Source organism: Galleria mellonella, unplaced genomic scaffold (assembly GCF_026898425.1).
Source record: "Galleria mellonella isolate WM207_F2 unplaced genomic scaffold, CSIRO_AGI_GalMel_v1 utg173, whole genome shotgun sequence".
Classification (NCBI taxonomy): Eukaryota; Metazoa; Arthropoda; class Insecta; order Lepidoptera; family Pyralidae; genus Galleria; species Galleria mellonella.
In genome coordinates, this window is record NW_026442016.1 from 9,137,723 (window position 1) to 9,164,206 (window position 26,484).

The 26,484-nt window shown below is 31.6% G+C and overlaps 1 protein-coding gene across 3 annotated transcripts in view; it reads left to right on the plus strand.

Annotated features, from left to right (window-relative positions):
* The window catches only part of LOC113515441 (forkhead box protein O), a 150,691-nt gene that overhangs the window by 104,956 nt on the left and 19,251 nt on the right, over positions 1 to 26,484 (plus strand). For 2 of the 3 annotated variants that reach the window (XM_026899645.3, XM_026899647.3), the window contains exons 3-8: positions 16,412 to 16,594; positions 17,311 to 17,411; positions 18,405 to 18,644; positions 19,060 to 19,277; positions 19,793 to 19,980; positions 20,585 to 21,131. In XM_026899645.3, the coding sequence (XP_026755446.1) occupies positions 16,412 to 16,594; positions 17,311 to 17,411; positions 18,405 to 18,644; positions 19,060 to 19,277; positions 19,793 to 19,980; positions 20,585 to 20,767 (1,113 nt within the window). In that variant the 3' untranslated portion in view covers positions 20,768 to 21,131. The remainder of the gene's footprint in view (positions 1 to 16,411; positions 16,595 to 17,310; positions 17,412 to 18,404; positions 18,645 to 19,059; positions 19,278 to 19,792; positions 19,981 to 20,584; positions 21,132 to 26,484) is intronic. The other variant, XM_026899646.3, reaches the window with a different exon arrangement.

Genomic DNA, 26,484 nt, shown 5'->3' on the forward strand with positions numbered 1-26,484 from the left:
TTGAGATATATCGTCCGCATTCATTACGTTACGCACCTCGTTAATAAAGTTTATTGAGACGAAATCGATGTATGGCGTTTTGTTTTGAACGTGTCGACTCCGTGTGCTATTTAAGCAAACGATACGAATTATATTAGAAACGATTCTTGAAAGATCACGAATAACAAAATAAAAAATATGCGTTCGAAAATCGGTTTATTGGGAGTCAACTCCTACTAATTCGTTACGGTAAAAACTGATAAGTAACCCGTTAGTTAATAGACACGCAAAGTCGGCTTTTAGTAATAATTTACGCGTAGAAAGGATCGGGTGAATGTCCGGTAATCGCGATGCAAGACAGTTATCTGTCAAGTTGCCAGATTTCGGTAACGTTAACCAGATAAAAATTGTTTAACGAGCGCTCTCAAAGGCGAAGTTAATTTTGATGTTTAAAATGTAATCACTTTTAGAGAATAAAATCATAGATTAGTATATGGTTTTTGTAATATAAGCACTGGTTATAGCTTCACATCATGCTGTATAATACGCCATCAACGAAGTCGCCGAAAAAGCAGCGTCGCGCCATCGAACCACGGCAACACCAACACTATATTTCAATCCAAGAATTGACACATTGCGCACTCAAATCATAAACTTTCGCGCCAAAACTTTAACCTGCCATATTTACTTAAGACATTCTTTTCGAAACACCGATAGCTTGACGAGTGAAAAGTTTTATTGCCATAGATAGGTCATGCTCTAACCGGTGGAAGTTTTCACATAAATTGGCGGTCATTCGACGCGAATATGCTGACTGAGGGAGTAACAAATATGCCAAGTTAGGTTGTTATAACAGCGATATGTAAGTTCTGTGATACTTCGCCATTAAGTTTATGGAAACGACGGCCGAGATTACATCACACTTTCTGAAAGCTTTATGTAATTCTTCTTTCTTCGTCGTCTCACACAATAGGTAGTAGAATAAAATTCTCCATTCGAGGGTTTTCGTGTGCTCAGCAATTAATCAAGAAGACGGATTTTATGGCAGTTGTAAAAATTCGTTTTTATGTCGAAAAATCTTCTAGTGAAAATTCGAACGTAATCTGTCAAATGGTCCCCTAATTCTAATTTAATTAGCGGAGGAAGTTTTTCACGCGTGGGAGGCGGCCGAACGACAATGACGCGTTAAAATGATAAATTTTTGCCAAAGCACTGAGTATGCCGTTCACGAGTGCGTCTTACCGAACGATTAATCTTTTTCTTTGCACCATTGTAACGGTGATCCCGGTATTTTTTCTGTCTTACAATACCATTAAAAAACTGCCATCACTAGTTGGTATTTCACGGCTCTTCCCACCGCCTCATCGTTAGATCCATTGAAGGATTGAAAAGGTGTTTGCGTTCCGCTGTGGGGAAAAATAGGTCTCCCCTCGATTTTTTAAAGAAATTCTCGGGATCACTTAGGCTTCGATAGTTATTATTCGACGAGCATGAAATGTTTTAATCTTCCACCGTCATTGGCTGACAAAAGATTTCACTAAAGCAAATTTTATACAGTCATTCCTCGTTCGCTGAACTGAAAGAAACACTCATTGTAACATTTTCTTGGTGGTGCATTTTGTTGCAGGTCTGTTTTATAATGGAACTTCTAGGCGAAATAATTATACATTTAATAACAGCATGTTTCAAAAAGCAATTCATGACTTTTATATTCTGAATAATATGTCTAGCAATTCATAAAGAAGGCACGTTTAGTTAATTATGAATAGGAACAAAAAATAGGTATTCTTTTATTAATTGCACACTGAGGAACGTCTTAGACGGGGTCAAGACCAAAGATTCGGATTTAGATCTGGGTGCGGGCCAAGTTCCTGATCCCCACAAGCTTGTTGCATAAATTGTTTCTCTTTTATTATTAAATGCAATTAGATTTTAAATAGATTGTAAAAAATATTGCAGTGGCAAAAAAGTTTTTATCTTCTCATATTACTTACAGCTGATACCGTTGGCATTGGCACTATATGATGCTTGTTGTAGAAGGTCGTGGTTACATTAATCGAGAAAGACACGTGTTCTGTATTTCGATATTTAAATAAAGTTGTCGTTGGAGCAGCGATATTTTATAGTTTACATTTAAATAATCAATATCGAGCATTCTCGAATAAAACACACGTAAGTCAATTCAGTTATTCCTATATTAAAATATAAAATGCACTTATAAAACTTTTAACAATAAAATCAATAAGATGTTTATCTCGATAATAAATTAATAAATAGTTTACCTTAGATTAAGAATTAAAAGTTTGTACATTATTTCTCTTTAATTCGCGCAAACTAAAAAGGATTAGTAAGAAAAAAATACTATGCAATGTTATGCGATATTGCAACATAAATAGATAACAATTATCTTTATTACTATTATATTATTGTTTTCACTAAGTCCATGTTCCTACAAGAAGTATCAGAAGCCTACATAGGTGGCTATTTACTATTATTTTTACAAAGATACTCAGTAATGGTTTTGTCATGAAAATATATATATATATATATATATATATATATATATATATATATATATATATATATATATATATATATATATGTATAAATAATAAGTGTATGTGTAAATAAATAAATAAATATAAAAAAACATAGTCTCTATCTTTATATATGCCAGTAAAACGATCACCATTATAATATAAATAAATAAGCAATTATCTGAAGACTTTAATCACCGGCTTGATTAATTAATACTTTAAAAATATACCTATTTGTAAATTATATCATTTATTAAGTGACTTAAAAATTAATGGATTTAATCTATCACCGCCTGTTAGATTGTGTCTTATACCTAAATGTATATATAACACTATTGTATAGTTATTATTTAAGTAATTTTGTGTATTGTGAATAAAATTATAGAGTGAAGTCATTGGAGTTAATCATAGCTTGATAATAATATCAACATGGCCCGACTTGAGCGAGGCCATATGACTGATAAATGGATGACTTTTTTAATAAAAAAACTCATTAATAATAATATGGATTCTATGTCTCTAATATTAAAACCGAATTTAATAACAATTTTGTAATAGTTCATCATTTTAATATATAAATATTAAAATTGCGGGTATCTATAAAAGTAACATTTTTGGAGAAGAACGAGGGTTAGTTAGAGTGTGATTAGCCACAGATATATATTTAAATAATAATAATAAAAAAGTTTAAATATTGTTAGGCACGTAAAGTGTTTTCTATCATAGCAAGGACTTTAATAATGACACGATTAAGTTTAATAAGTTTGAGGTACTTTTTGCATAGTTTGTCTCTGTCTATGATGACAGATAATATTTTCGAAGTAAGTTAATGCGAAAAAGAATATTTTTTTTATTTATTTATTAGTACATGTTTACAAGGCGGACTTGATGCTAAAAGCATTCTCTCCCAGTCAACCTGTTAGAAATAAATAGTTTTTATAAGTTCACATCAATAAAAAAAATATAACATACTTTTAACGTAATCATATGATAACATCGCCTATGACTATTTATGTTATTTCAGAAAGATACTTATGAACTTTTTATAGTAAACATAAATACTTGGGGTGGAAAAGAGCATAGGCTACTTTATGTTACGCGGATGGCGTCGCGGTCATGAATTCATAACATTCGTGCCCTTGTTCTATATCTATTGGGGTCAGCATAATATATGTTTGTCTCTTCCATTCATCTCTATTTACAAACATCTCAATACGCACTTCCTCTCTAACCATATCATCTTCCACACAGTCCATCCATCTCTTACGTCTCCGTCTACACTAGTACAATATCCATCCTTACTAATATTATAAATGTGAAAGTGAGTTTGTTTATTACCTTACAATGCCTCAAAGGTTTAACCAATCATCACAAAACTTACACGAAATATATGGAATAGAGAAGGATGATCGTACAAGACAAAATATTGCTTTTGAGTCAGTCTATTCTATACGTTAAATTCCATTTTTTATAATACTTAAAATGACAAACAGGCCTATTTGATGAAAACTGTTAATCGTCAAAATGAACAACACCATGGTATATTAAAGAAGACAATAGTATTACCATGGTACCCCTTATGCGTTGCCATTCCTGAGGATCAGGATGTTTCATTTAGTATACTTTATACTTATTATAAATCTTATTCATTGTAATTGGGCAAAATGACTGTATGTTAACAAAATAATAAAACTATTTTACATTACATTATTCCTTATCTACAATTTGTCCTTAGGAACATCCCAGATCAAACCGTGACCTTTAGTAACTTAGGATTTAGGGTTATCACTTGGCATTTAAACGGCCAATCTTAATTAATTTTATATGTATCTGATTGCATTAATGATAATGTCACGGAAAGAGCTGGTTCGTCTATCATACTTGGATTATAATAAAGGAAGTCATAATAATTAGTATGGTAATTAAATAACTCTTTTTTTTTAAATGACGCACCTTTGTAGACCAATTTAAACTTAATCACATTTATATATAACTGTTGTGGTTTATATATAATAAAATGAGTATGAAAAATAGTGACTTTTTTGCTACTTATATAAGTTTATTTATAATTATAGCAAAAAAAAAAAAAGAAAACGTAATGAGCACTTGTACGGAGTAGTTATAAATTTGAGAGTATGTAAAAATTGTTTGAATATTTGGTACTTTAAGTTTGAGATTAAATAACATATCAGTCTTTAACTGTCCACTGTTGAACATGAGCCTCCTCCTAAGACGGTTTTGCCAATAGTTGCCACGCTTGGCGGGCCGATTAGCAAGTTAGGCTTTGGACATCTTTTAAGAGGGATGCTGCTGCCCAACTTCCGCCCTCCCTTAGTCACGGAAAAGGAAGAAGTGGTCAATTCTACTTTGGGACCACACAACAATGTATATTTATTGTAATATATATTAATATAAAATATTTATTTTGAATTAACTGTATTTTACGGCTTTGAATTAGGATTTACCATATAGTACTTGTATCGTATATTTTTACCTAAAATATGGTCATATATCATTGAAGCAAATATCATCCAAACCAGTTCAACTATTTAAGAGTGAAAGTATTAAAACAGTTTTACAAATATTCATATTTTTTTAAATTTTATAGTATATACTATTTATTGCTATAAAATCAAACGCAAATATGGAAATAAATGTTAAATGCTCAGTGGTAGGTGAAGTCATCTGATTTAAATAAATTAACTACTACATAGTTGAGTGTATGAGTTTTTCTAATGTAGATACCTCAAGTAATAACAAGTTACACCTCAGCACAGTACATTATTCGGAACATTAACTTGATTTATACATACGGAACACTATGAATGTGTTAGTTTGGACACGCCTGCCGATTTTTCGCTATCTACTATCTAACACCGCGTTTCCTTTAAACATATATCGTGGAATAAACATGTGTGGCGTTTATACTAAATTTCATGTGTTCTGACCCATATACAATTAAATCTTAAATATTAAAAATCCTTTTAAAACACTCTCTGTAAATAAAACACAGTAACATACCAGTAAATATGATCAATTTTTTCTAAAAAAAAAAAACAATATTTCGTAAAATAATTAAAGTATTCAAACTCCCATATTAATTTCAAAAGTGGATTTGCATCGTATTAGTGTGGGAGACCCAAAATTATATCACCTTCTTCTATCACCGAAATTAATTATTTATTTCCCAAAAAAGAAAATCATATATCGATAAAGAAAAAAACATGTTGACATTACAGCAGGAGTTACATCGTGTTAATATGAAAAGATGGTCTAAGTTTTTGTCCTTTTTCTTCCTCATTTTTCAATAAAAAGAATTATTAGAATCACAGATGGGAACGCTAATAATTTTAATTTTGAACTGTAACTGTCACCTATACATGATATGAACATAATGGGCATTACTGAATACACTGTGACGCCTATTGCAACCCACGTATTGCTTATGTTCGGTTAAATGAGATTTTTTTTGTTTACTTATTATCGCATGCACTCGTGTTTTCACTCGAAAAGAGGTTTGTTTGTGTTTCATAAAAATTAATAGATGATAAGCTCATAACTGCGCATATGTTTTTCTCAGTAAACATATATTGCAGTATTTTTATCCTACGTATACTGCGTATTTAATTAGGAGGCCACTTTCCATAAGGAGATTTTATAATTTGTCATATAAAATTTAATCGATTTTAGTCCTTTATATATTTCTGTATCATTATTAGAAGTATTTAGTATACTTTTCATAAGTAATTCAAGTTCAAGTTCAGTTTCTAGTAAATAACATGACTTGAAATTAACTGATGCTTCAGAAATTGGTTATGAGTAAAAATTACTTTTAAATTTCGAAAGCAAATTATTTGATTTTTGGTCGTGAATTTACAATCAATCAAATTTTATTCCTTATTCAATGAATAATGTTTTAGAGCACAACTGTATTAACAGCGTTCATAAAGAAATATACCGCATGGTCCCGGCATAGAATGAGCCACTTCCTTTATAATAAAGACTGGGGAGTCTTATCACTAAGTTGTTTTAATGTAATTCTTTGATATTATTTATTTATATATGCTAATTTGATAACCAGCGAAGCAATATAAAATCACCTTTCTATAATTTGGATTTTAATTATTATATATGAAAACTTATATAACCCCAAAATACAGCTAATTTGCTTATAGCTGCAGGTTCTTGTATTAAACAGCCACAGCTGCTAAACAACCTTTTATTATGTCTGTCACATCTTTGTGTCAATAACATGATAGAACAATCACGTTAAATTGTAGTCACTCAAAATTCAAAACGGATTTCGAAAGTTAATATACGTACTTACTGAAAATTTCTTGAGTATTCGCCAGGTTAAATTGTGGTATTCAATCGTGCAAAAGTTATTATGATACTGCAAATATAAATTGTAGTATAATTAAATGTTAATTCTCATGAGAAACTTTATTAATATCATTTGAAAGTAGTATCATTCGTACTAAGATGCTAAAATAAATCATGATTTTTGACCGACTCTCATTATCAAAAGAATATTAATTTGATGGCATTTCTTATGTGTATTTTCTCAAACCTATAAGAAATGTTTATTGTGGTTTTTAGTATTTTTATTTGGGGAATGAGTAATATATAAGTAATATATAAGTAAGTAATATTTAAATCTTGTTTAATTTTCTTTATAAAACATTACGAGTAATACCTTATTCACCAATTCCTTTCACTGATTCTTCAGATTCTAGAATGATCTGTCTGCCAGAATTTCATACTGACATCACAAATCATTAATATTTCGACAAGTGTATCAGAAAATAGTCTTGTATCATTATTATCTGGATCTTTTATGTATGTAGATGGAGTATTCATTGGCAAAAAAACACCAAAAAATGGTCTTCCAATAATAAATTTTAGATGAAGCGATGTGGATATTTTTTTTCAAGACAAATAAAATTCTGACTTTTTGTCATTATATTATAAGCTTACAAGAACCAGTAATTCATTTAAAAAATTCCCAGACCATGTAGGTTTTTTTTAAATATGAACTGATAATTTTTTCATATAATGTAAGTATGTACATATCAATATACTTACACTAACAAAATTGCGGCCATTTTGAAAACGAATACATATTTTAATTCTATTCTACGATATCGATTATATAATTGTAAATTATAATATTTTGTCAACTTCTTTCATTCAAATAAAAAAATTGTATTCTTTTTAATTGGCCAACCAATAATTATATATTTTGATGTCCTTATCAGACAAGACTGAAAAAAATCTGCTGTTTTATATTAAGGCGCTCTATCTAGATAGGATGTAAGGTCATGATGTACCTATTCAAATCAGGTCGACACCGGAATTCGACCTCAGTACAATCGAATTACGAAAATTTTAATGTTTTATTAAGTTAAACTTTGCTTCGGCGGCTCTAAGTGAATTTATTCCTACTTAGTTATCGGCTCGAAGGAAAAGTCATCTTGCTAACGTTTCAGTAAGTTGAATAATTAAATTTGTCACTGGCGGTTGACACGTCGCTGGATTTTCTTCCAAATTTCACGGGCCCATCACGTTCACGTCCCGTGCCCGCCTCCCGCCGCCATTCTATTGTGTAATCGTCATTCCCTAATTGAATTATTTATTATTTGATTTCACTTAAGAGACCTTTTGGATGAACTTATATTTTATTCTCTTTCAATTTACCGATTCAGGTTGGATGAATTTCAAATCTATTTCGAGTCATTTACGTACTTGCCCGCTGTTCATTTAACATTCTTAAATGGGACAAAATTATAACTTCACTAATTGTTATACTCGATTTTATGAATGAATTTAATACGCCAATCAAGACTGCATTTAATTCATTGAACAAAATAAAAGTAGATTAGTTAGCTGTCTTTCTTTATCCCAAATACATAACTCTACAGGTGCACTAAATTTCACATGTGATTGAAAATCAAAAAAGAAATAAACAAAGCTACTTTCATATTTATAATATTCTTAAGGATATAAAAATATTTTAATTTATTACAGCAGACGATAATAAAATGTTAATTTTCAAAACGTCTATCTAATTGTGTGGAATTTAGATTACTTTTGTAACTATCTAAATTATATTTATATTGTAGCTTTATTTAAAAAAAACAAACAAAATTTATGTAGAAAACGTGTTACAAAAAATATGTATTATAACTCTGACATATCAAAAAATAAGTAAATTTAAAATTTAAAAAATATGAATTGAATTTTAATATGATTTTTATTATACAAATTCAATGAAGAACTGTTTATACCAAATATAAATTATTAATGATAATATTATTCATTTATTATATAATGAAAAAATGGAAAACTTATCAGACAAGTAACTAGTATATATTTCTATTTTAAAGTTATAGATAAACAAAGATATTTTTATTATTGTTTTATTTTATTGTTTTTATGAACATAATATACGAGATGAGTGATGATAATAAAATGTACACATTATAATGTCTATATTTCAGAAATACATTTATATCTTATCTTAATAATATAATAAAATTGTAACTAGACGATGTTTGTACAAAAGAGATATTTAAAAAATATATATATATAGGTATGAGGGATCTTAATAAGAGCAATAGAAGGCAAAACAATATATTTTTGTCTGTCTGTATGTTCGTTCCGGCATCATTTAAAAACTGCTATATAAAATTTAATGTGAATTTCATAGTTGCATTTCTGAAGATGTAATTAAAAATTTGGTGTAAGTTTTATTTTGATATCATATTTATGAGGTGTCATATTTAAAATCTAAGCGTATTAAGTTATGCGCAAAAACTAGTTAAGTATGAAATAAAGTTTAAGTTACCTAGTTCAAATAAATAATTGGAATTCACAAATTAAAATAGAATAAATAGTATGGTACCTATAACTTTGTATTTATTTCCACAATTTTATTATAATACAAATACAAGAACTAATAAAACATAGTATTAAACAAACGACGTAGTACGTAAGCGAGACGTAGTTCGGTAAGTTCCATAATTCCATTCATCTAATGTTCACATGAATCGTTCGTATGCGCATTCATTTGTATGTGACGCATTTTCAGAAGGAAGCAATGATACAGGCTGATAATTTTATCTGTATTTTTATACGAATTTACTTCCGCGATTTATGTACGCCTAGTACATTTTTGAATCCTTATTAATATAATAAACATGAAAATGAGTTTATTTGTTTTCTCTTAGTGCTTACACATACATGTGATAGTATCCTTTTTATGAACACACCTCAAATATTAAATGTAGATCAAATCACAAGAAACTCTATTTCATTAATATAGTTGAATATTTTTTTACAGTTTATAGGCACCATAAGTTTATAGTCCTTCAACAATTAAAACGAATCAACAACACCTCATATATTAAAATAATGGCCGAAATTACAATACGAATTACAATTAATTTTATGAAACTATCGTTGAATAATAACTATCGTGAGTCATATTTTGTTGTAATTATTTTTATCGTCTTTACTCACATAGTTAACTTCGGGTTGGCCCAACTAATCTATTCATTATTATTACTAGTTCATGAAACTGGTTTCTATAAACTGTGTAGGTACTCCATCATCCTTTTAGTGGTCGAGTAATAATTTTTTTTTTAATTAATAACTTGTAAATTTATTCATTAATTAACGGTACTGGCTCTTGCCTGGCAAAAATTGACGGTCTAACGCGTTTACGTTTACGCGATTAAAGGAGTCATTAAAAATCTTAATGATAATTAATATTTTTACTTGGCATTCATATTTGATTCATGTTTGCGGTCCCAGCATAGAATGGGTCACCCCTTTCTTTCCGGTGAGAGTCGTAAGAAGCGACTAAAGGAACTTAATGGTTGAGGGATGGGCAGCAGCGTCCCTCTTAAGACATCACCAATTAAAATGATATCTTTGAAGGAGGAACGCTGAGGAACGCTGCTGCCCATCCCTCTCTTCCATAGGTCTCTCCTCACAACAGTAGGATATTAACTTGCAATTACCATACCTGGTCAGACGAATTGGTAAAAGGTTTTATAACGAGTTATTGTTGGATTGGTATATTGGGCTTTATTCCGTTAGCTGCCACTTACGGGGGCCACTCTTGGGAGTAAACTAGAAAATTAAAATAAAAAACTTGCAAACTATACAGTATGACATGTCAAATAGAAAAAAATTGTGAGAATCTCTCTCTTTGAAGTTATTTAAAAAAAATTGTCTCTCTCGTATAACTCTGAACTACTAGGCCTATACCAAAAAAGATGTATAAAGAATAGTTCTTTACCTATAGAGTACAGTAAAAACTATAAAAAGTCTACGGCATTTAAAGTAACATAGAACATTTTTCAATATTTGTAATTCGAATACAAGATAGTCAATGTACGGAGTCTTGTCCACGCGAGTATAACTTGCACTTATCCGATTTTTTACTCTGTCGCCACATGGAATAATAATAATTATGTACACCACCATATACATAGACACAATTTATTAACACCCAATTTGAAAATCCATCAATATATGAACTGAGTGTGTCACCCTATAACAGAATAATTTCACGCTGAATTATTCAACAAGCCTTCTCTTGGCCGTTGCCACGTTTCCATCTCAGTATACGACATTTCGTTATACAGTTTATGTGCGTAAACGATGATGACCTTAAATTGAATTTTAAAATACCTACAGTGAATTATGCCATCAGAATTTCATTGTTTTAATCATAGAACTATTTAAAATGACCTTCATAATATAGGGCATGGCCTTGTGTGGAGTTTCGAGGGTGTTTTTAAAGGATGTAAAAATAATGAACACCCCGCCTGCGTTTTTGATTTACGCTAATGGGATATCAGTTAGTGTAAATTATCTGATCGGGATTCGAATTCGAAATGAAGCAAAACATCGATTTACGATTTGAGTATGGAGAAAATATCTCATTTATAAGTTGTAACACTACATCACGCCACGAGATGTCGCTACCAGCCAGTCGAGCGTGCCAAGCCCATCTCCCCTCCAACCACAGCCACCGCTAAGCTATGCCAGGAGGGGGCACTAAGCCATATATGAAATGCCAATTGTGTTGTCAGTCTATATTTTGACGAGCCTTTGTCTAATAAAAAAAATACTATCATCATTTATGTTTGTTTCCAAATATATTTTGTTATTGTGAATCGTTGTATTTAGTATGTATTATATTTTATAACACTTCGAAAGCGTCATCTAATAGTATTGTAATAAACTTATCATACAATGTAAACACTAAAAATAATTTTATAAAATATTATTATATATTAAATTATTTCCAAACAAATTTTAAATAAACAAATCAGCAAGATTAACAACGAAAGAATACACAATATTGGTTGCTCGCGTTACGCAATGGATTCTATCTCCCTAAGTGAACAACTATTGTTTCCAATCAAACACGCCGTCAACGCTAACACACCCAAGAAACAAGCATTGGCAATAAACTGCGGAAATCATAAGCCATTCAGTTCAGAGATTACGTAACGCGATATAATAGCGGTGGAAATTCGACAAAATTTAAGTCGGTGGAGCATTAAAGGGGACCGTCGACGGCGTAGACGGTTAATTCACCCCCATAAGGGTCGCAGTGGCGCCGGAGATCCTGCCGTAGACAAAATTCTAAGTACGATGTCTTGCCGCCCCGGTTTTACGCGCCACCGTTCCTCGCGAGATGCGTACGTCTTTCATATAATATCGCTGGAAGGGTTCATTTAATATTGGAACATTTAATTCAATTATTATTTTACTCCATATATACTAAAGTCGTAAACATATCAACAAAAAGCAATAATATTAATTGTTGTTTTTTTTTTATTAATTCTAATTCAGGACATAAGATTTTTTTAAATGAATGCCTCGTTTACACTATCGATATACGCTGACAGAGCATTAATAACAGATGATAGGTGAAAATGAAAACATCTCAGTTGTCTTATCTTAACGAATCCAATAAGAAACTATGATAGTTTCCAAGAAAAACCGCATGGATATCGATCTAATAAGTTATTATTAAAAATTAAGACTAAAATCTTCATCACTAATTCCCTTGAACTTCAGTTGTGAGCATATCAACAAAGACTTCTAAGTATAAAAAAATAAATGCTAAGGCTTATATTGTATATATATAATTTTTGATAAGGTATTCAGGCGCATTTCTCGGCTTACTGTTAATAGTTTATTGTAATTCGATATATGCATATTTTATCAATGATATTCTATAGAATTCAAAGCAGTAGAGAGCAAGCATACTTTTAAATGTTATAACATACGCTTATACCAAATAATACTAATGTAAACAATGGCCTCCGTAACTAACCTGTCAGGCTTCTTGCTTCGCATAATAAGGTCAAACGTTTGAATCTTGATCGGACTTATTGACGTAAAAGTAGTTTTATTATAAGTAGGTGTGTAATCTGTAGATTGGGTTTTAATTTAATAAAATCACATAATTTCGACATCTAATAGTTACGTCCATTTAGTAACACATCATTTATTTAGACTAAATATATAGATCATTTAAAATAAATATATTCTAATTTCAATTTGAATCCAATTCGACTGTGTCAAAGGTCGCCCAGCTGTTTTTTTACATTAAGGTGTGTTTTTATCGTACCTACGCGTTATATGTATAATATTGAGAATCAAGAATTGTAAATATATAATAAACTAGCTTTTGCCTGCAGCTTGGTACGCGTAATTTTTGAAGGAAACTCGATGAGATAGACCATTTTTGTATAGTATATCATAATACAACATATGTACATCAGGTTTTAAGTTTCACCTTCGAGAACGAAGATTTGTAAACTGTTTCTTTATTGGTGCAGTAGATATTTGTGATACCTAAGAGAAAGAAACAGACAGACAAACATTTTAAACAATATTATATGGGATTCTATTGTTCTCATTATGATCCCTCATTTTTATTCCCTAATTCCAAATAACAGGCATCGTCTACTTACAATTTTATTACACGTATGAAGATAATAGTTTTCTTATTTTATTTGTCAAAAGTAATAAGCATTAAATTTTTTTTTTTTTTAAACACAATCTTGTTAACACGAGAAATGTGATTCTAGCGCTGTTTTATATCTTTCTATCTTTTTACAAAGCACCGCATTCAGTATTCGTTCAATCTTCACTGGAGCGTAGAGAAATACGACCGTATGAACCATAATATATACGCCCCCGAAAAAAAAAAAAAACAGGTAAATTACGTAACATACGTACGTGATGTCACAGGAGTAGAAGATTCGATTAAGTTTAGTCGCTACTGACTGAGCAAACTAGCTATATGCCTTCGCGTTCACATAAAACACTTCTGAAATTATAGGTGGCTTATACTCTGATTTTGAGGCATAAATATTAATGTAGACATATAAATACGAAGTCTAGACATAGTTTTACGATATGAAGTCGAGGTCTATAGGAAATCCAATTACTTTGCATAATAAAAGTGATGGACTTGTGTCATAGTGTCTACTATCACAATTTACCTCAAACATTATCACAAGTTTTCGCACTTGTCTCGATGACGACAGTCGAATCGATATCGATATATTCAAATCGAATATACTGGTATCCGATTATTGAATTAAATTTTATTTTATTAAATAATTAGAATACCATTTTATTTGTATTCTTTTTTTTATATGAACTCTTATAAATCATATTAATAATTTGTTTTCGGAACAAAATCTAAACTAGTTGCAAATTGTTATTTATGGCTTTCTTTTTTATTGATTTAGTTCGTATTTAAGTAACTCTGTTTTTCTGTATAATTACAAAATAGTGTTGCATAAAGCACTGTAGAATTTCTAAGCGAAAAATTGATCTACATAGATATTTTTTTTTAAAAAATACTTATAATAAATGTCTTAAAAATTTAAACGATAATCGTACTCGACCGCGATGACCATCGTGATCGACCGCGATGTCCTTTGCTAATTATAATACGGTTCGTAGAAGTATAGTTACATTAATAATGATTCACTTGTGCAATATATTTTAGAGTTCTATTCAATATCTTTTACACAGTATCATCGTTATAGGCCTCCACCTTGGCGAATTTTGCCAATAGTTGCTATGCTTCGTAGGCAGTTTAGCAACCGTAATTAGGCTTTAGTGATTAACTTATGCTAGGACAACACGACAATATATATATACATCTCGTATATATAAATTTGTCACACTTCAGATATAATTCATGGTAAGGGCAACTGGCGACAAATCCATCAAAGTGTCGACAGGCCATTTGTTGCGTGTGTTTTCACGCTTGATAAATCGCGAAACTTGTCCACATTTACTGGATTTATGTACGTGTCCAATTGTTGGAAATTACATAAACTTAATTGGATGCAGTTAATAAAATGCTCAGTATTACAAGCTAATTGTTCTACTCATAGTATTTATTTATTTATTCATTAGTACATGTATTTATACATGACGGAGTTGATGGTAAAAGTATTCTCTCCCAGTCAGATTTGTGTGATTCGATGTCTCTTATAATACCATTGGCATTTCTAGAATTCGTGAAAAAGGCATTGAGAACACCATGAATTTTATATGTCTTAGTTTGAAAGTCGATCCACCGATAGAATTGAAATATTCCATTGAAAAAGAGGACACCGTATAATCCGACGCACCTGAGACTCTAACTTGAGTATTGTGGTCGCATGTCTTTATATCTCTCTTTTGATATTACAAATAAAACAGATTTGATTGTTTATTTGTCTATGACTATACTTATATATAAAAAATTCTATATCTATACTAATATAAAGAGCAAAAATATGATTGTACGTAATAGAATTTAAAATCAACTGATTTTAAAAATTCTTTCACCTATGGAATACAACAGCTACTATTAGCAAATAACATGGGCTTATTACAATATATATTAAAAATGTCTGAGGCCGGGGCGAGACACTAGTATTTACTATATAATATATTTATATAAGAACAAACGACACGTGTTTAGTACAGACAAGCATAAAATTTAAATGATTTACATAAACTGCGCTCGAAATTTATGCATCCCACCCAAGAGTATAGATAACATTCCTGTTAAATTGTGCGTGAGAATTACGTGGAAATATTCGACATTGAATTTTTTGAAGCATTGTTCAGCCATAAAGTGTAAGTGCTACATATTTACATGGAGAGAGGGGTATCCACGTTAAGTGGCAAATCTCCGAGGGTACGCAGAAATTATTTATGGACTCTTTTATTGCTAAACTTCATTCGTTGCTGTGGTCGCTTTTATTCCTTCGACGGGAAAAAGTTGTGAGATTTTATTGTCGGTGTGAGATAGTATGGTAGGACACGTTATTGCACTAAGTTTTAACGGTAGATGAAATTAAAATAGATTTTTTTGCGGTCAGAAACGTCTGTGCTGGCGTACTTGTGGTTTCTCTTTACGACATTATTTTTTGCAGCCTGAACTCAGCCATAAGATATTTGCCACAAATTTACTTATTTGTCAAGTAGACAGCAGTATTATTAAACACAACAATGTTCTCTAAATTGAAATAAACATATTATTATACTTTTAAAATTAAATTAATATTTAAATGTTATTTAATTGTTCTTAAAATGGGTATTGTTACTTAAACTTTGTAATGAAGGAATACAATGTAGAAAATTGTACAAGGATTACAAGTTTCTAATTCTATTTCAAGAAAGCATTAAATTTCTTATATCATATTTTTTAAAATAATAAAAAAAACTCATGATCTTAGCACGAATAAATTTTTAATATACAACTCAACTTTCAGTATGGCCTTTAAAGGATTAATATCTCTTTGATAACCTCACTTGTAGCTAGATCCCTAACTAGTAATAATTTGTTACAGAACTCGATCCGGCATAACCTGTCATTACATAACCGGTTTATGCGGGTCCAAAACGAAGGCACCGGAAAATCTTCCTGGTGGATGATCAATCCGGATGCGAAACCAGGGAAGTCGGTTAGAAGACGCGCAGCTTCAATGGAGACATCCAAATTTGAAAAAAGAAGAGGCAGAGTTAAGAAGAAGGTATGAAAAGTTTTGCTTTTGTAGTTAATTCAATAATTATTATAAATTCCTGAAAAATTTCAGTAAGAATTAGGTATAGAAAATATTATATTTAAATTTTAATTTATTGCATTATTTTTTTTTTAATATTAGTATTAATCTTTTACATAATATTATAATATTATATTGTTATAAATCTAATATATTAATTTAAATAAAACATGAGTCAGTAAAATATTCCTATTCCATGACATTAAAATATATGATAAAAAAAATATTCCTGATAATATTTACGAAATTATTTATATCAATATTATATTTTATTGAATTTTAACTTCTGAACCACTAAATGAATTCGTAGAATTGTTCAATATTACTGTTAAATAAATATATATAGAATATCTTATTTATATTATATTTCGTTCAAATATTTTACAGCATTTTATATTTAATTACATTCAACTTATTGTATTTACTTGTATTTATCCATAATAATTTCAGCAAGTAATTTTATAAATCAAGTGCTTAAAAATGTATTAAAAATTTTCTTTAAACATATATACATACAAAGTTCATGATATCAGTAGTCGATAAAAGTAAAATATAAGTAGGGATGTAAATTTTTTCCCATTCATACTTATTAGGCAAATTAAGAATTTATTTTTCTCTTGTCATTTACGCAGTTCCATTAGTCGACATTTTTAATATACATATATAATAGAACTGAACATCCGCAGGCTGAAGCATTAAGGAATGGCGTGACAGCAGACGCCACTCCAAGTCCCAGTAGTTCAGTTTCAGAAAGCCTTGACATGTTCCCAGACTCACCACTGCACAGGTAAAAACGCCATCAATCTAATATTAACATTAGCAAAGTGTTGTTACAAAGCTTAAAATAGAATTATAGATAATTTTTAGAATTTTTTAGATCATTTCCCCGTTAAGATAGTATCTACAGATGCGAGTGAACTTAAAGGAACGTGGCATATAGCCAATAATGTCGACAGAACGGATGCAGTGGATAGCGATACTAATTTGACTTTAAACGCAGAATAACTTACCCATACAAGTAATGCAATGGTGAGATCTGCCAAAACTACGAACATCTTCTCGATGATATTGTAAATAGCGTCAGTTTCAGGAATATCGAAATTTTATGACCACTAGAAACAAAGTGAGATTCGAATTGTCCAAACGCTATATTCATTCGATATAATAAAACTATCGCACATAAACAGCGTTGACCGGACTAATAAAATTGAGTTATTGCAACTCTGCTACTTTATGATAAAAGGTTTTAAATCATTCACAACCATTAGATGATGAGTTATATGGATGCTGAATCTCGACATTTCACCAATATTTAACATTTTTATTGCCGAATATCTGTAGGGATTACGGGCATAACTTTTATTTCGGACAGTTACACTCGGATGCTCGAAGAACGAGCCGATAGCACATTTCTTATACAACGTTTTGTCATTGTTTGTAGTAATAAAAATATTTCTGCGCTGACCATTGAACCCGTTATGGTGATCGCTTCATGTAGCCTACAAATTTATATGTTAGCGGCCCTCTATTTAGACATTACATTTGCATGCTTCCCATTATATTCAATGTTTGGGGCTATTATAGACTATATTCTACTAGATAAAATAGCTTTTAAGTTTCTTTTTGCCGTGAGTTATCATTATTTGCCTGTTGAGCAATATTTAAATCATGTTATCGTCTGTTTATTTCATGAAGAGTTACCATCACCTTCGCAGTTACGATTACGTGATTTGTATTAAGTTATAGATCATTTATTTGACGCTTGTTCGCTTCTGCGTAGCAGCAGTTTTCAGTTGTCGCCGGACTTCCGTCAGAGGGCGTCGTCCAATGCATCATCATGTGGCCGGCTATCCCCAATTCCATCCATGATCACATCGGAGCCAGACTGGGATTACAACCCCGCTGGGGATTTCGCGTCAAATAGCGATTTCCCTCAAGCAGAGTACACGCAAGAGGACGCGCAGTTGGCCGGACTTGCGGACTCTATGAAACTGCAAGGAGCCGATCCATTCCTTAACACGTAAGGGTTAAGATTAGTATGCTTCAGCGCTGCGAGTACACTTTTGGTTATCCCTCACAAAAGTATAGTCACAGCATATTTTGTTATGAGCCTTTAGAGATTTTAAAGCTGCTTCCTTTTTCGTGTCTACAGTAAAGATAGCATTAGTAAATGCCTTGTCCTAGACAAAATGCTTTGCTTCGTATAGAACGATAAGTTGAAAATTATTTTCATTTATACATACGAAGTCATATAAGAAACTAATATAAATATTATAAGACGACTAGTAATAAAGTGTATTCATTATGCCATCTATAATGAGGTCAATGATAATGAAATGATTATAATGTGAGCAATAATTAAATAAATTTCCATCGAGTTGCGCATCGTTAAGATAAAATTAAAGGTTTCCATTAAATTTCGAACTGTATTCCAGGTATGTTCCAACGACGTCATCGTCATCTTCCGGGAACAATTATCGTTACCCCTCTTACGGGACGTCGTGTCCACGACATCTGCATGGGGGATGCGCATGCGCATCCCTATATTCTCATCCGGCGCATCCCGCGCATCCAACACACCCACACCAACATGCAATGGACCCCTTCGTGCGACCACCACCCCCAGCTGATCCTGCCGATATTATGCAAACAGGTATATTGTAGTTTTCTTTTTTTTTCTATACTATTATGTTTTGATCGTCTCAGTTCCGTCCGAATGTACTTTTTCCGTACGATTTTTCAAACATTTTCTTTCATACAAATCTTATCCTTACATTATAAACATAATAAAAAAAAATTGTCAAATGGATGCAGACGCTCTGAAGAGATGTACTTACATATATATGTATACGGTAAATTACTTTTATTTATATACTCGTAATTTTTTTAGAAAATTTTCATTTAAATTTTTTTATTAAATATAATATAGCTATGTATAAACTTAAGTTTATCTATTTCTTTTGTTTGAAAAATGTCACAATACACATATAACTCCACTTTACCCGCTGATATTGATGTTCCTTTCCACTTTGGGTTGGTTGGAAGAAACTCTTTTAGAGTTCAGCTCGCCTTTGTATATTTGATTACTTCTATCATATTTTTATGTATAATTAGTTTGTACAATAAAGTAAATACAATAAATATATAAAATAAAAAATTTGTTCACAGAAAATGTACCGGCTCAAATGGTGACGACATCAGACGCAGCCCTCATGAATGGTGGCATGATGGTACAGGCTGGTACGATGGGGCCCACTACAGTTATGGGCCAAATAATGGGTGCCCTGCATGCTGGTCTAGCGGAGGATATCAACATCGAATCGCTGGAACATGGCTTTGATTGCAACGTTGATGAGGTATCACATTATTTTTCTATTAATTTTTATTTACTTATTTTACAGGGCATATGTTGAGGACAAATGCGGTGATAAAATTTTCGATCTCATATATATTTTTTAAGCAACATAGAATGGCAAACAAGTGACGATCCACCTGATGAAAAGTGGTAACCGTCGCCTATAATTATGACCATGGACATAACAGAGTATACTGTTTCGCCCATGATACCTCCCATGCGTTATGATATCCCATAATTTTAAAATTTTGTACATACTATAATCTCCGGAAATGATAACGTATCTAATTTATTCTGTTATGTTCATACTTACAAGCGTCATTTATTATTTTCTATTATGCGGACCGTCAGCTTATTTGCTATTACAAATTATACAAAAAAAAATCATATAACTCTGGTTACAATTTTCCTTTACTTGAGTTACAACTTATTCTAGAACTTTAAAAACCAAAATTACGCCGAGACCTTTATTCAGTGATATAGATCTGAAGATGTGTCATGATATTTAAGCCTAGTTCAGACTCCAGACAATCAGGAAAAGAATAAGTTAATTGTTATTCTTTGTCTAATTTTATAATATTTATGTTAAAATTTTATATTAACAGGTCATAAAACATGAGTTAAGCATGGACGGCTCCTTGGACTTCAACTTTAGCCAGCAGCAAACCACAATGGCTGCCGAAGCAGAGAGTCAATTCGTGGCGCCCGCTCCTCCAGTTCCCACCACCCTGTCTGGCGGGGGCGCCCCACGCACCCCCTATTCCGTCGCCCCCTCTTGGGTCCACTAAACAAATCCTGCTAATATTCGGACTAAGTTACCTACTTATCAGGTCGTCCACAAACTACCACGTCCTATGTACATACAGCGAAAATTTGTTTTTTTTTTTTTAATTTGTTACTTTGGTATTGTAGTCGAGATTTCTGTTCATTTTATCATGTTAACTAATATTAGAGTTTTATTTAGTGTTAAAGTTAAGTGGACCGTTACCGATCGTTGTTGAAGTGTCAATTGTGTTAGATTAGAGTTTAGTGCTAAGCTAGGTGGAAGCTTGTGATATAGATAGGATATTGTAATCCGAATAGTTGCTTGGACCTGGAGGGGGCGGGGCCTGGGTTCGATTCCGTGTGACGATGACCAGCTTAAAAAGAGAGGTAAAGTATACTTTCACATTATTTAATTAATATTCATTATCGAAAGTATATTTGTTGTAAATAATTCTAATTATTCTATAAAAGTGGTACTAAGGTAGAGACTGATTTGTATCATTTAAAGGTACAACATGACAGACAGGTAATACCCTTATTATGACGATAATCTTGTAGAGTATTTAATTTTTAAGAGAAATTATTGTCACTTATAGGAAATTTGTAGCTCAAATTACACCATGGCCTGTATGCAAATTTAAAAATGCAATTAACATTTTTAAAAGTTATGGGTAAGCCAAATATAGTAGCCAAGTATTGCTAATTCAGTGTGACATGATTATTATAACATTTCGGTACTTAAATATAAAATACTTAGAGATAAACGGGTCTGCACAACTTTTGAAAACTAAACCATTTCCCGATGAAACTCGAATCAAATGGAAAGTACGAACAAAGAGTTCTTTGCGATATATTAGCGAGCGTTTAACAATACAGCGCCATAAATCTAGAGGAATATCAGCGATTATCTTCAGAACTTTCTGGTGTGTCCAATAACTTGTTGGTCCGTATCTGACAAAACTATAAGTCTATTGTTTCACGGAAATGCAGCAATGGCTATTTGAGATAGGATGACAATCGTTTTAGAATCTGTTAGGAATTAAAAAAAATATAGCGTAAATGTAAATTTCGATTTAAAAATTAGGGAAAGAAAATAATTCTGAATCCCCTTTTTATTATTTTCTAATATTATAAAATGCTTAAAATCAATTTACATAATATAATATCTGTGTGATACAGGCAACAAGAAAATTTATAAAATCGTATGTCAAAAATTTTTATTTATACATACTTATACCGTATAATTCTCACTTACAAATTTGTTTTCGAATGTTTGCTTAATTTAATATTGTATACATACTCGATAGTCTTGTATAAATCAATAGATCAAATGCCCATTATATATACTAATATGTAATAAATTATTTCATACATACTTGTATTATTACTAAATAGAACAAGTAGTTGTGAAATAATATTATAGTGAAATATAATTGGAGTGGGTTACAAACAATATTTTGCTAATCAAATAAAATTGTACTAGACAATGTCTGTACATGGGAGATATTTAAGAAAAAAAAATATATGAGAGGTCTTTGTGTAGTAAAAAGCAAATGATATTTTTTTTTTAAATTTCGTCTGTCGGTCTGTCGGAACAAACATACATATATGTTTGTTCCGGTATTCTACAAAAAGTACTTCGCCAAATTGGACACAGTTTTCACTGTTGTAATTCTGAAGGTCTACCTTAAAAACTGATACATATTTTATCTAGATTCACTGTCTAGAAACGCACTTTATACGCTATCTATTTTATTAGTTTTCCTACTTCTGAAATCCACGCGTACAAATAGGTCACAAAGCTAGTATTAAATAAGTTCCAAAGTAATTGGAAAATCTGGAAAACCACAAAAGTATGGTAATCCTATTGTTTCTTAGATGAGAATAAAACTTTGCAAGATTAAAATTTGAAAAATCTAGCTTTTAAATTTTAAAAGCAATAATCTGTAACGGGTGGTAAATTTTATCGTTTATTGTTATGTGTGATTGTAGATAGTTTGCGTGGTCATAAATTATTAATACTATTGCGTTTACATTTTATATTGATTTCACGATATTGTAATGACCAAAGCTCCATTAATTATGCTTGCTGAAATTCTATAATATTTTAATAATTTTTGAAAATATTCTTTAGTTACTGTTCAAAAAGTAATTTAATATTTTGTTCCACAAAAAAAAAAAAAACACGTAATTCAATCGTTACAAAACTAGTTAAATAAAAAAAACTAATAAACCGATTTTGATAAAATATATCTATAGGACCAATCTATAAGTATACCCTTTCAGAAAAAAATCCAAATCGGTTTATAAAGACGAAGTTATGAAGTAACAAAACAAAAAAATACAACCCATTTGAGAGCCCCTTTCTTTTTTGAGTCGGTTGAAAATCAGAAAAATAATCACTAGCTAGAACGCGTCTACCACATTTCGTGCTAGCCTGACCCCAAAATCCGAAAGAAAGAATTTCCTCATCCATTCAGCTTTACGACATTATGTATTACAAAAGATAAGTGCGTCACTCATGTTTATGTTTCTTTGTACGTGGATTATGAGACGTGATGCCTTCTTTATTTATGTAAGAATCTAGCTGAAACGCCTTAGGTGTATGGCCATAGTATTCGCTTGCAAATTATATTATCCCATGAATAATTTCGAGCTCTTTTCTTTACAGACTTTTTCGGTGTCACTATTGTAGCAAAATATTAATGAGGGGATGTAGGAGTCGAAATCGTAAAGTTTCATTGCGTCGCGCCTAAATAGAATATAAATGTGAATGAATTTAGACTTTAATTGCGCATTTTAAAATGCATAATAAAAATATTTTTTGACATATTTCTGTTCTATAATTTATGCAAAAGATAATTTTTGTCACTTACCTATTATTGGATTCACGTAAAATAATCATAGATAATTAAAAAAATCTATGGTTATTGGTCATGAGAATTTTTTATATCCTGGATGTCAAACGCAACCGAAGAAACGAAAGTTTTAAAACAGAAGAGCCAATTCGTAACAAATACCAATACCCATACCATTCCACCTAACCACCGTGGTAGCAAAAGGAAAATATTTATTATAAAAATATAAATCCACTCATATGAGACTTAATATCCGCAATTAGATGTGTTTGCCTCTTACTTTCTGGAGTTTCGTTGGATGACCATAAAGTGTTTATCTCTGATATAGATGTTATTTCTAGTATTATTATATTGTAATTTAAATCTAATTAATATTATTCCATTTAATTATACGATACTGATACTTTCCTGGGTGAGCGTACTCGTATTGGGAGATTGTAAAGCTCACTCGATTGATAAAATAAGTAAATAAATAAATACAGGACGGTGTTCTCTACCGATCAACACAGAGAAATAGATAAATGGTGCATACATAGCTACAAGAATTGGATACTAATATTCCCCTCTTGTATGGAGAGACGCTCAGTAATGGGACAATAATAAAATGTCAAAACTACTTTAATATATTGAAATATACACATAATAAATAGTATTTTTTTAATGAATGATCTTGAAATAGTAATGCCACCTGCGCTAACGGTATACGCTGATGTGACACCAGTGAAAGATGATAGTTGAGAATGAAAAGGCACGTCAGTTAGCTCATCGTGATGAATACATCTGAACTTCAGGACGATGGTTTCCAGGGAGGACCACGTGGAGGTAGACCCGAATGGTTATATTGCTAACAATGTGCAATATAGTCTGCATTACTAACAATCCCTCCCTCTCACAATAGTATTAATAATGTGACAATGAGACGTTTATATATTATATAATAATTAATTGTAAGTTATCATGCAATGTGACTAATAAAGCGAGTGAATTGTGGTTTATAGTGGTACAAATTTCAATTCATTGCATTACTCATATTAAAACGAGTTAGATTTTTTTTTAAATCCATTGAAAACGCGAGTATTTACCAGTGCGGTGAGTAAAATAAAATTATAATTAGACCCGATTGAGCGGTCGCCGAGCGTTCGTGATTCAATTTCACCAATGAATGATCTTATTTGTGCGCTAATGAGGCACCCGGACGGTAATTAATCATATCATTTTAGCGTAAACGGTGCCCGTCGGCGACCCGGGCGATCGCTTTCATATAATAGAGAACATCTCGAAAAAATCCCCAGAACAACGCTAGATTAAACCCGCTTCGGTAATGACTTGTTTTTTAGGGTTACACGAAAGAATACGTCTTGAGCAGACGGCGACGGGAAATCTTGTTAATTTTTTGTTTAAATCGAGCTTAGTTAATGGCGGATGAGAATGGCCAGCGTCGCGTGATTTAAATGTTCACGTAGCGAGTAGTAATCTTTGTTTAGATTGTAAACGGCCGATTAGAGATACATCATCGAATTTGCTACTACGTCTGTAGATATAAGAATTTAAACGGTTTTGGCTATTAATTATTGGGATGGGGAAGAAAAATTCTTGAGTGGAGACCCCGTAAAGGCAAACGCAGTGTAGGACGACCCCCCCCCCACTAGATGGAGTAACGACCTCAAATGCATTGCAAGGAGTCAGTGGATGCAAGTAGCTCAGGCTGGCCTATGTTTAGCAGTGGACAGATAATGGCTGAAATGATGAAGCTACATATTTTATTAAGTACATGTTATTCTTATATCATTATGAAATTAAAATTTCCATATATTTTTTTTTATCTTAACAAAATCGTATCTAGTGTTTTCTTATGAACGTCATTATTAAAAATAAAATGCAGCAATTTGTTTAAAAATTTTTCAATAACGCAATAATTTGTGAAATAATATTTTAATAATATTTCCTCCTGGTAACAAAGGTCTATTTTTATAATATTTCTTACAAAAGATATCTAGAACTCATCCAGAATTTCACAACGAAATAAAATTAATCTTATAAATGTCGTGTGAATGGTGAATTAAATGCCTATTGTGATTGACATTATTATATTTTTTATTTACTTTAAGAACATACCATCATAAATATATGACTGTAAACTTACATTAATAAATTCATTATTTAAATATCTATGCTATTTACAACCAAACAAAAACACTTCTTCGTTAAATTTGGTAAGTCTGTAGTTGCAAGAAACAATTATACTCAATTACGTACATATCCTAAATACATTTTTTTAACTGAAGACAATGAAGTGGTATCCCCACCTGCGCTAATAGTATACATTGGCGGGGCACCAGTGAATGATGATAGGTGAGATAAAAAAGGCAAATTAAGCCCATCGTGATGAATACGCCGGGAATTCAGCACGTTCTACGCGGACCACGTGGAGGTCGACCTAATAAGATATATTGCTGGCAATAGGAATGGTAGTCCGCATTACTAACAATCCATGCCCCCCACCCCTCCTAAATACTTTTCTTTCCGACAGTCAAAAGTAAATGGCATTAAGCTTCATTAATTCTATTTCCGATTTCAGCTAGTAAATTCTCACGTCCATCCCGACCAAAATCATCGGTCAACACTCAAAAGATTTTATTAACAAGCTGATTTTCATAAGGACCCACGGTCGGCGGGCGGGGGCCGTTTAAATTTCTGAACTCATCCCGTATTCGGCGCGGCTACCGACGTAATTAGGTAGGGCCCACCTTTACACACGATTTCTCGGCACTTGTTAAAAGTTTTCAATTGCGTTACGAGGGGGCCCTTACGCGGAATTTATTCATTATATTCGCCCCACTCCCCTCTACTTAATAAAAGCTCCTTTGCTCGTTTTTTACACC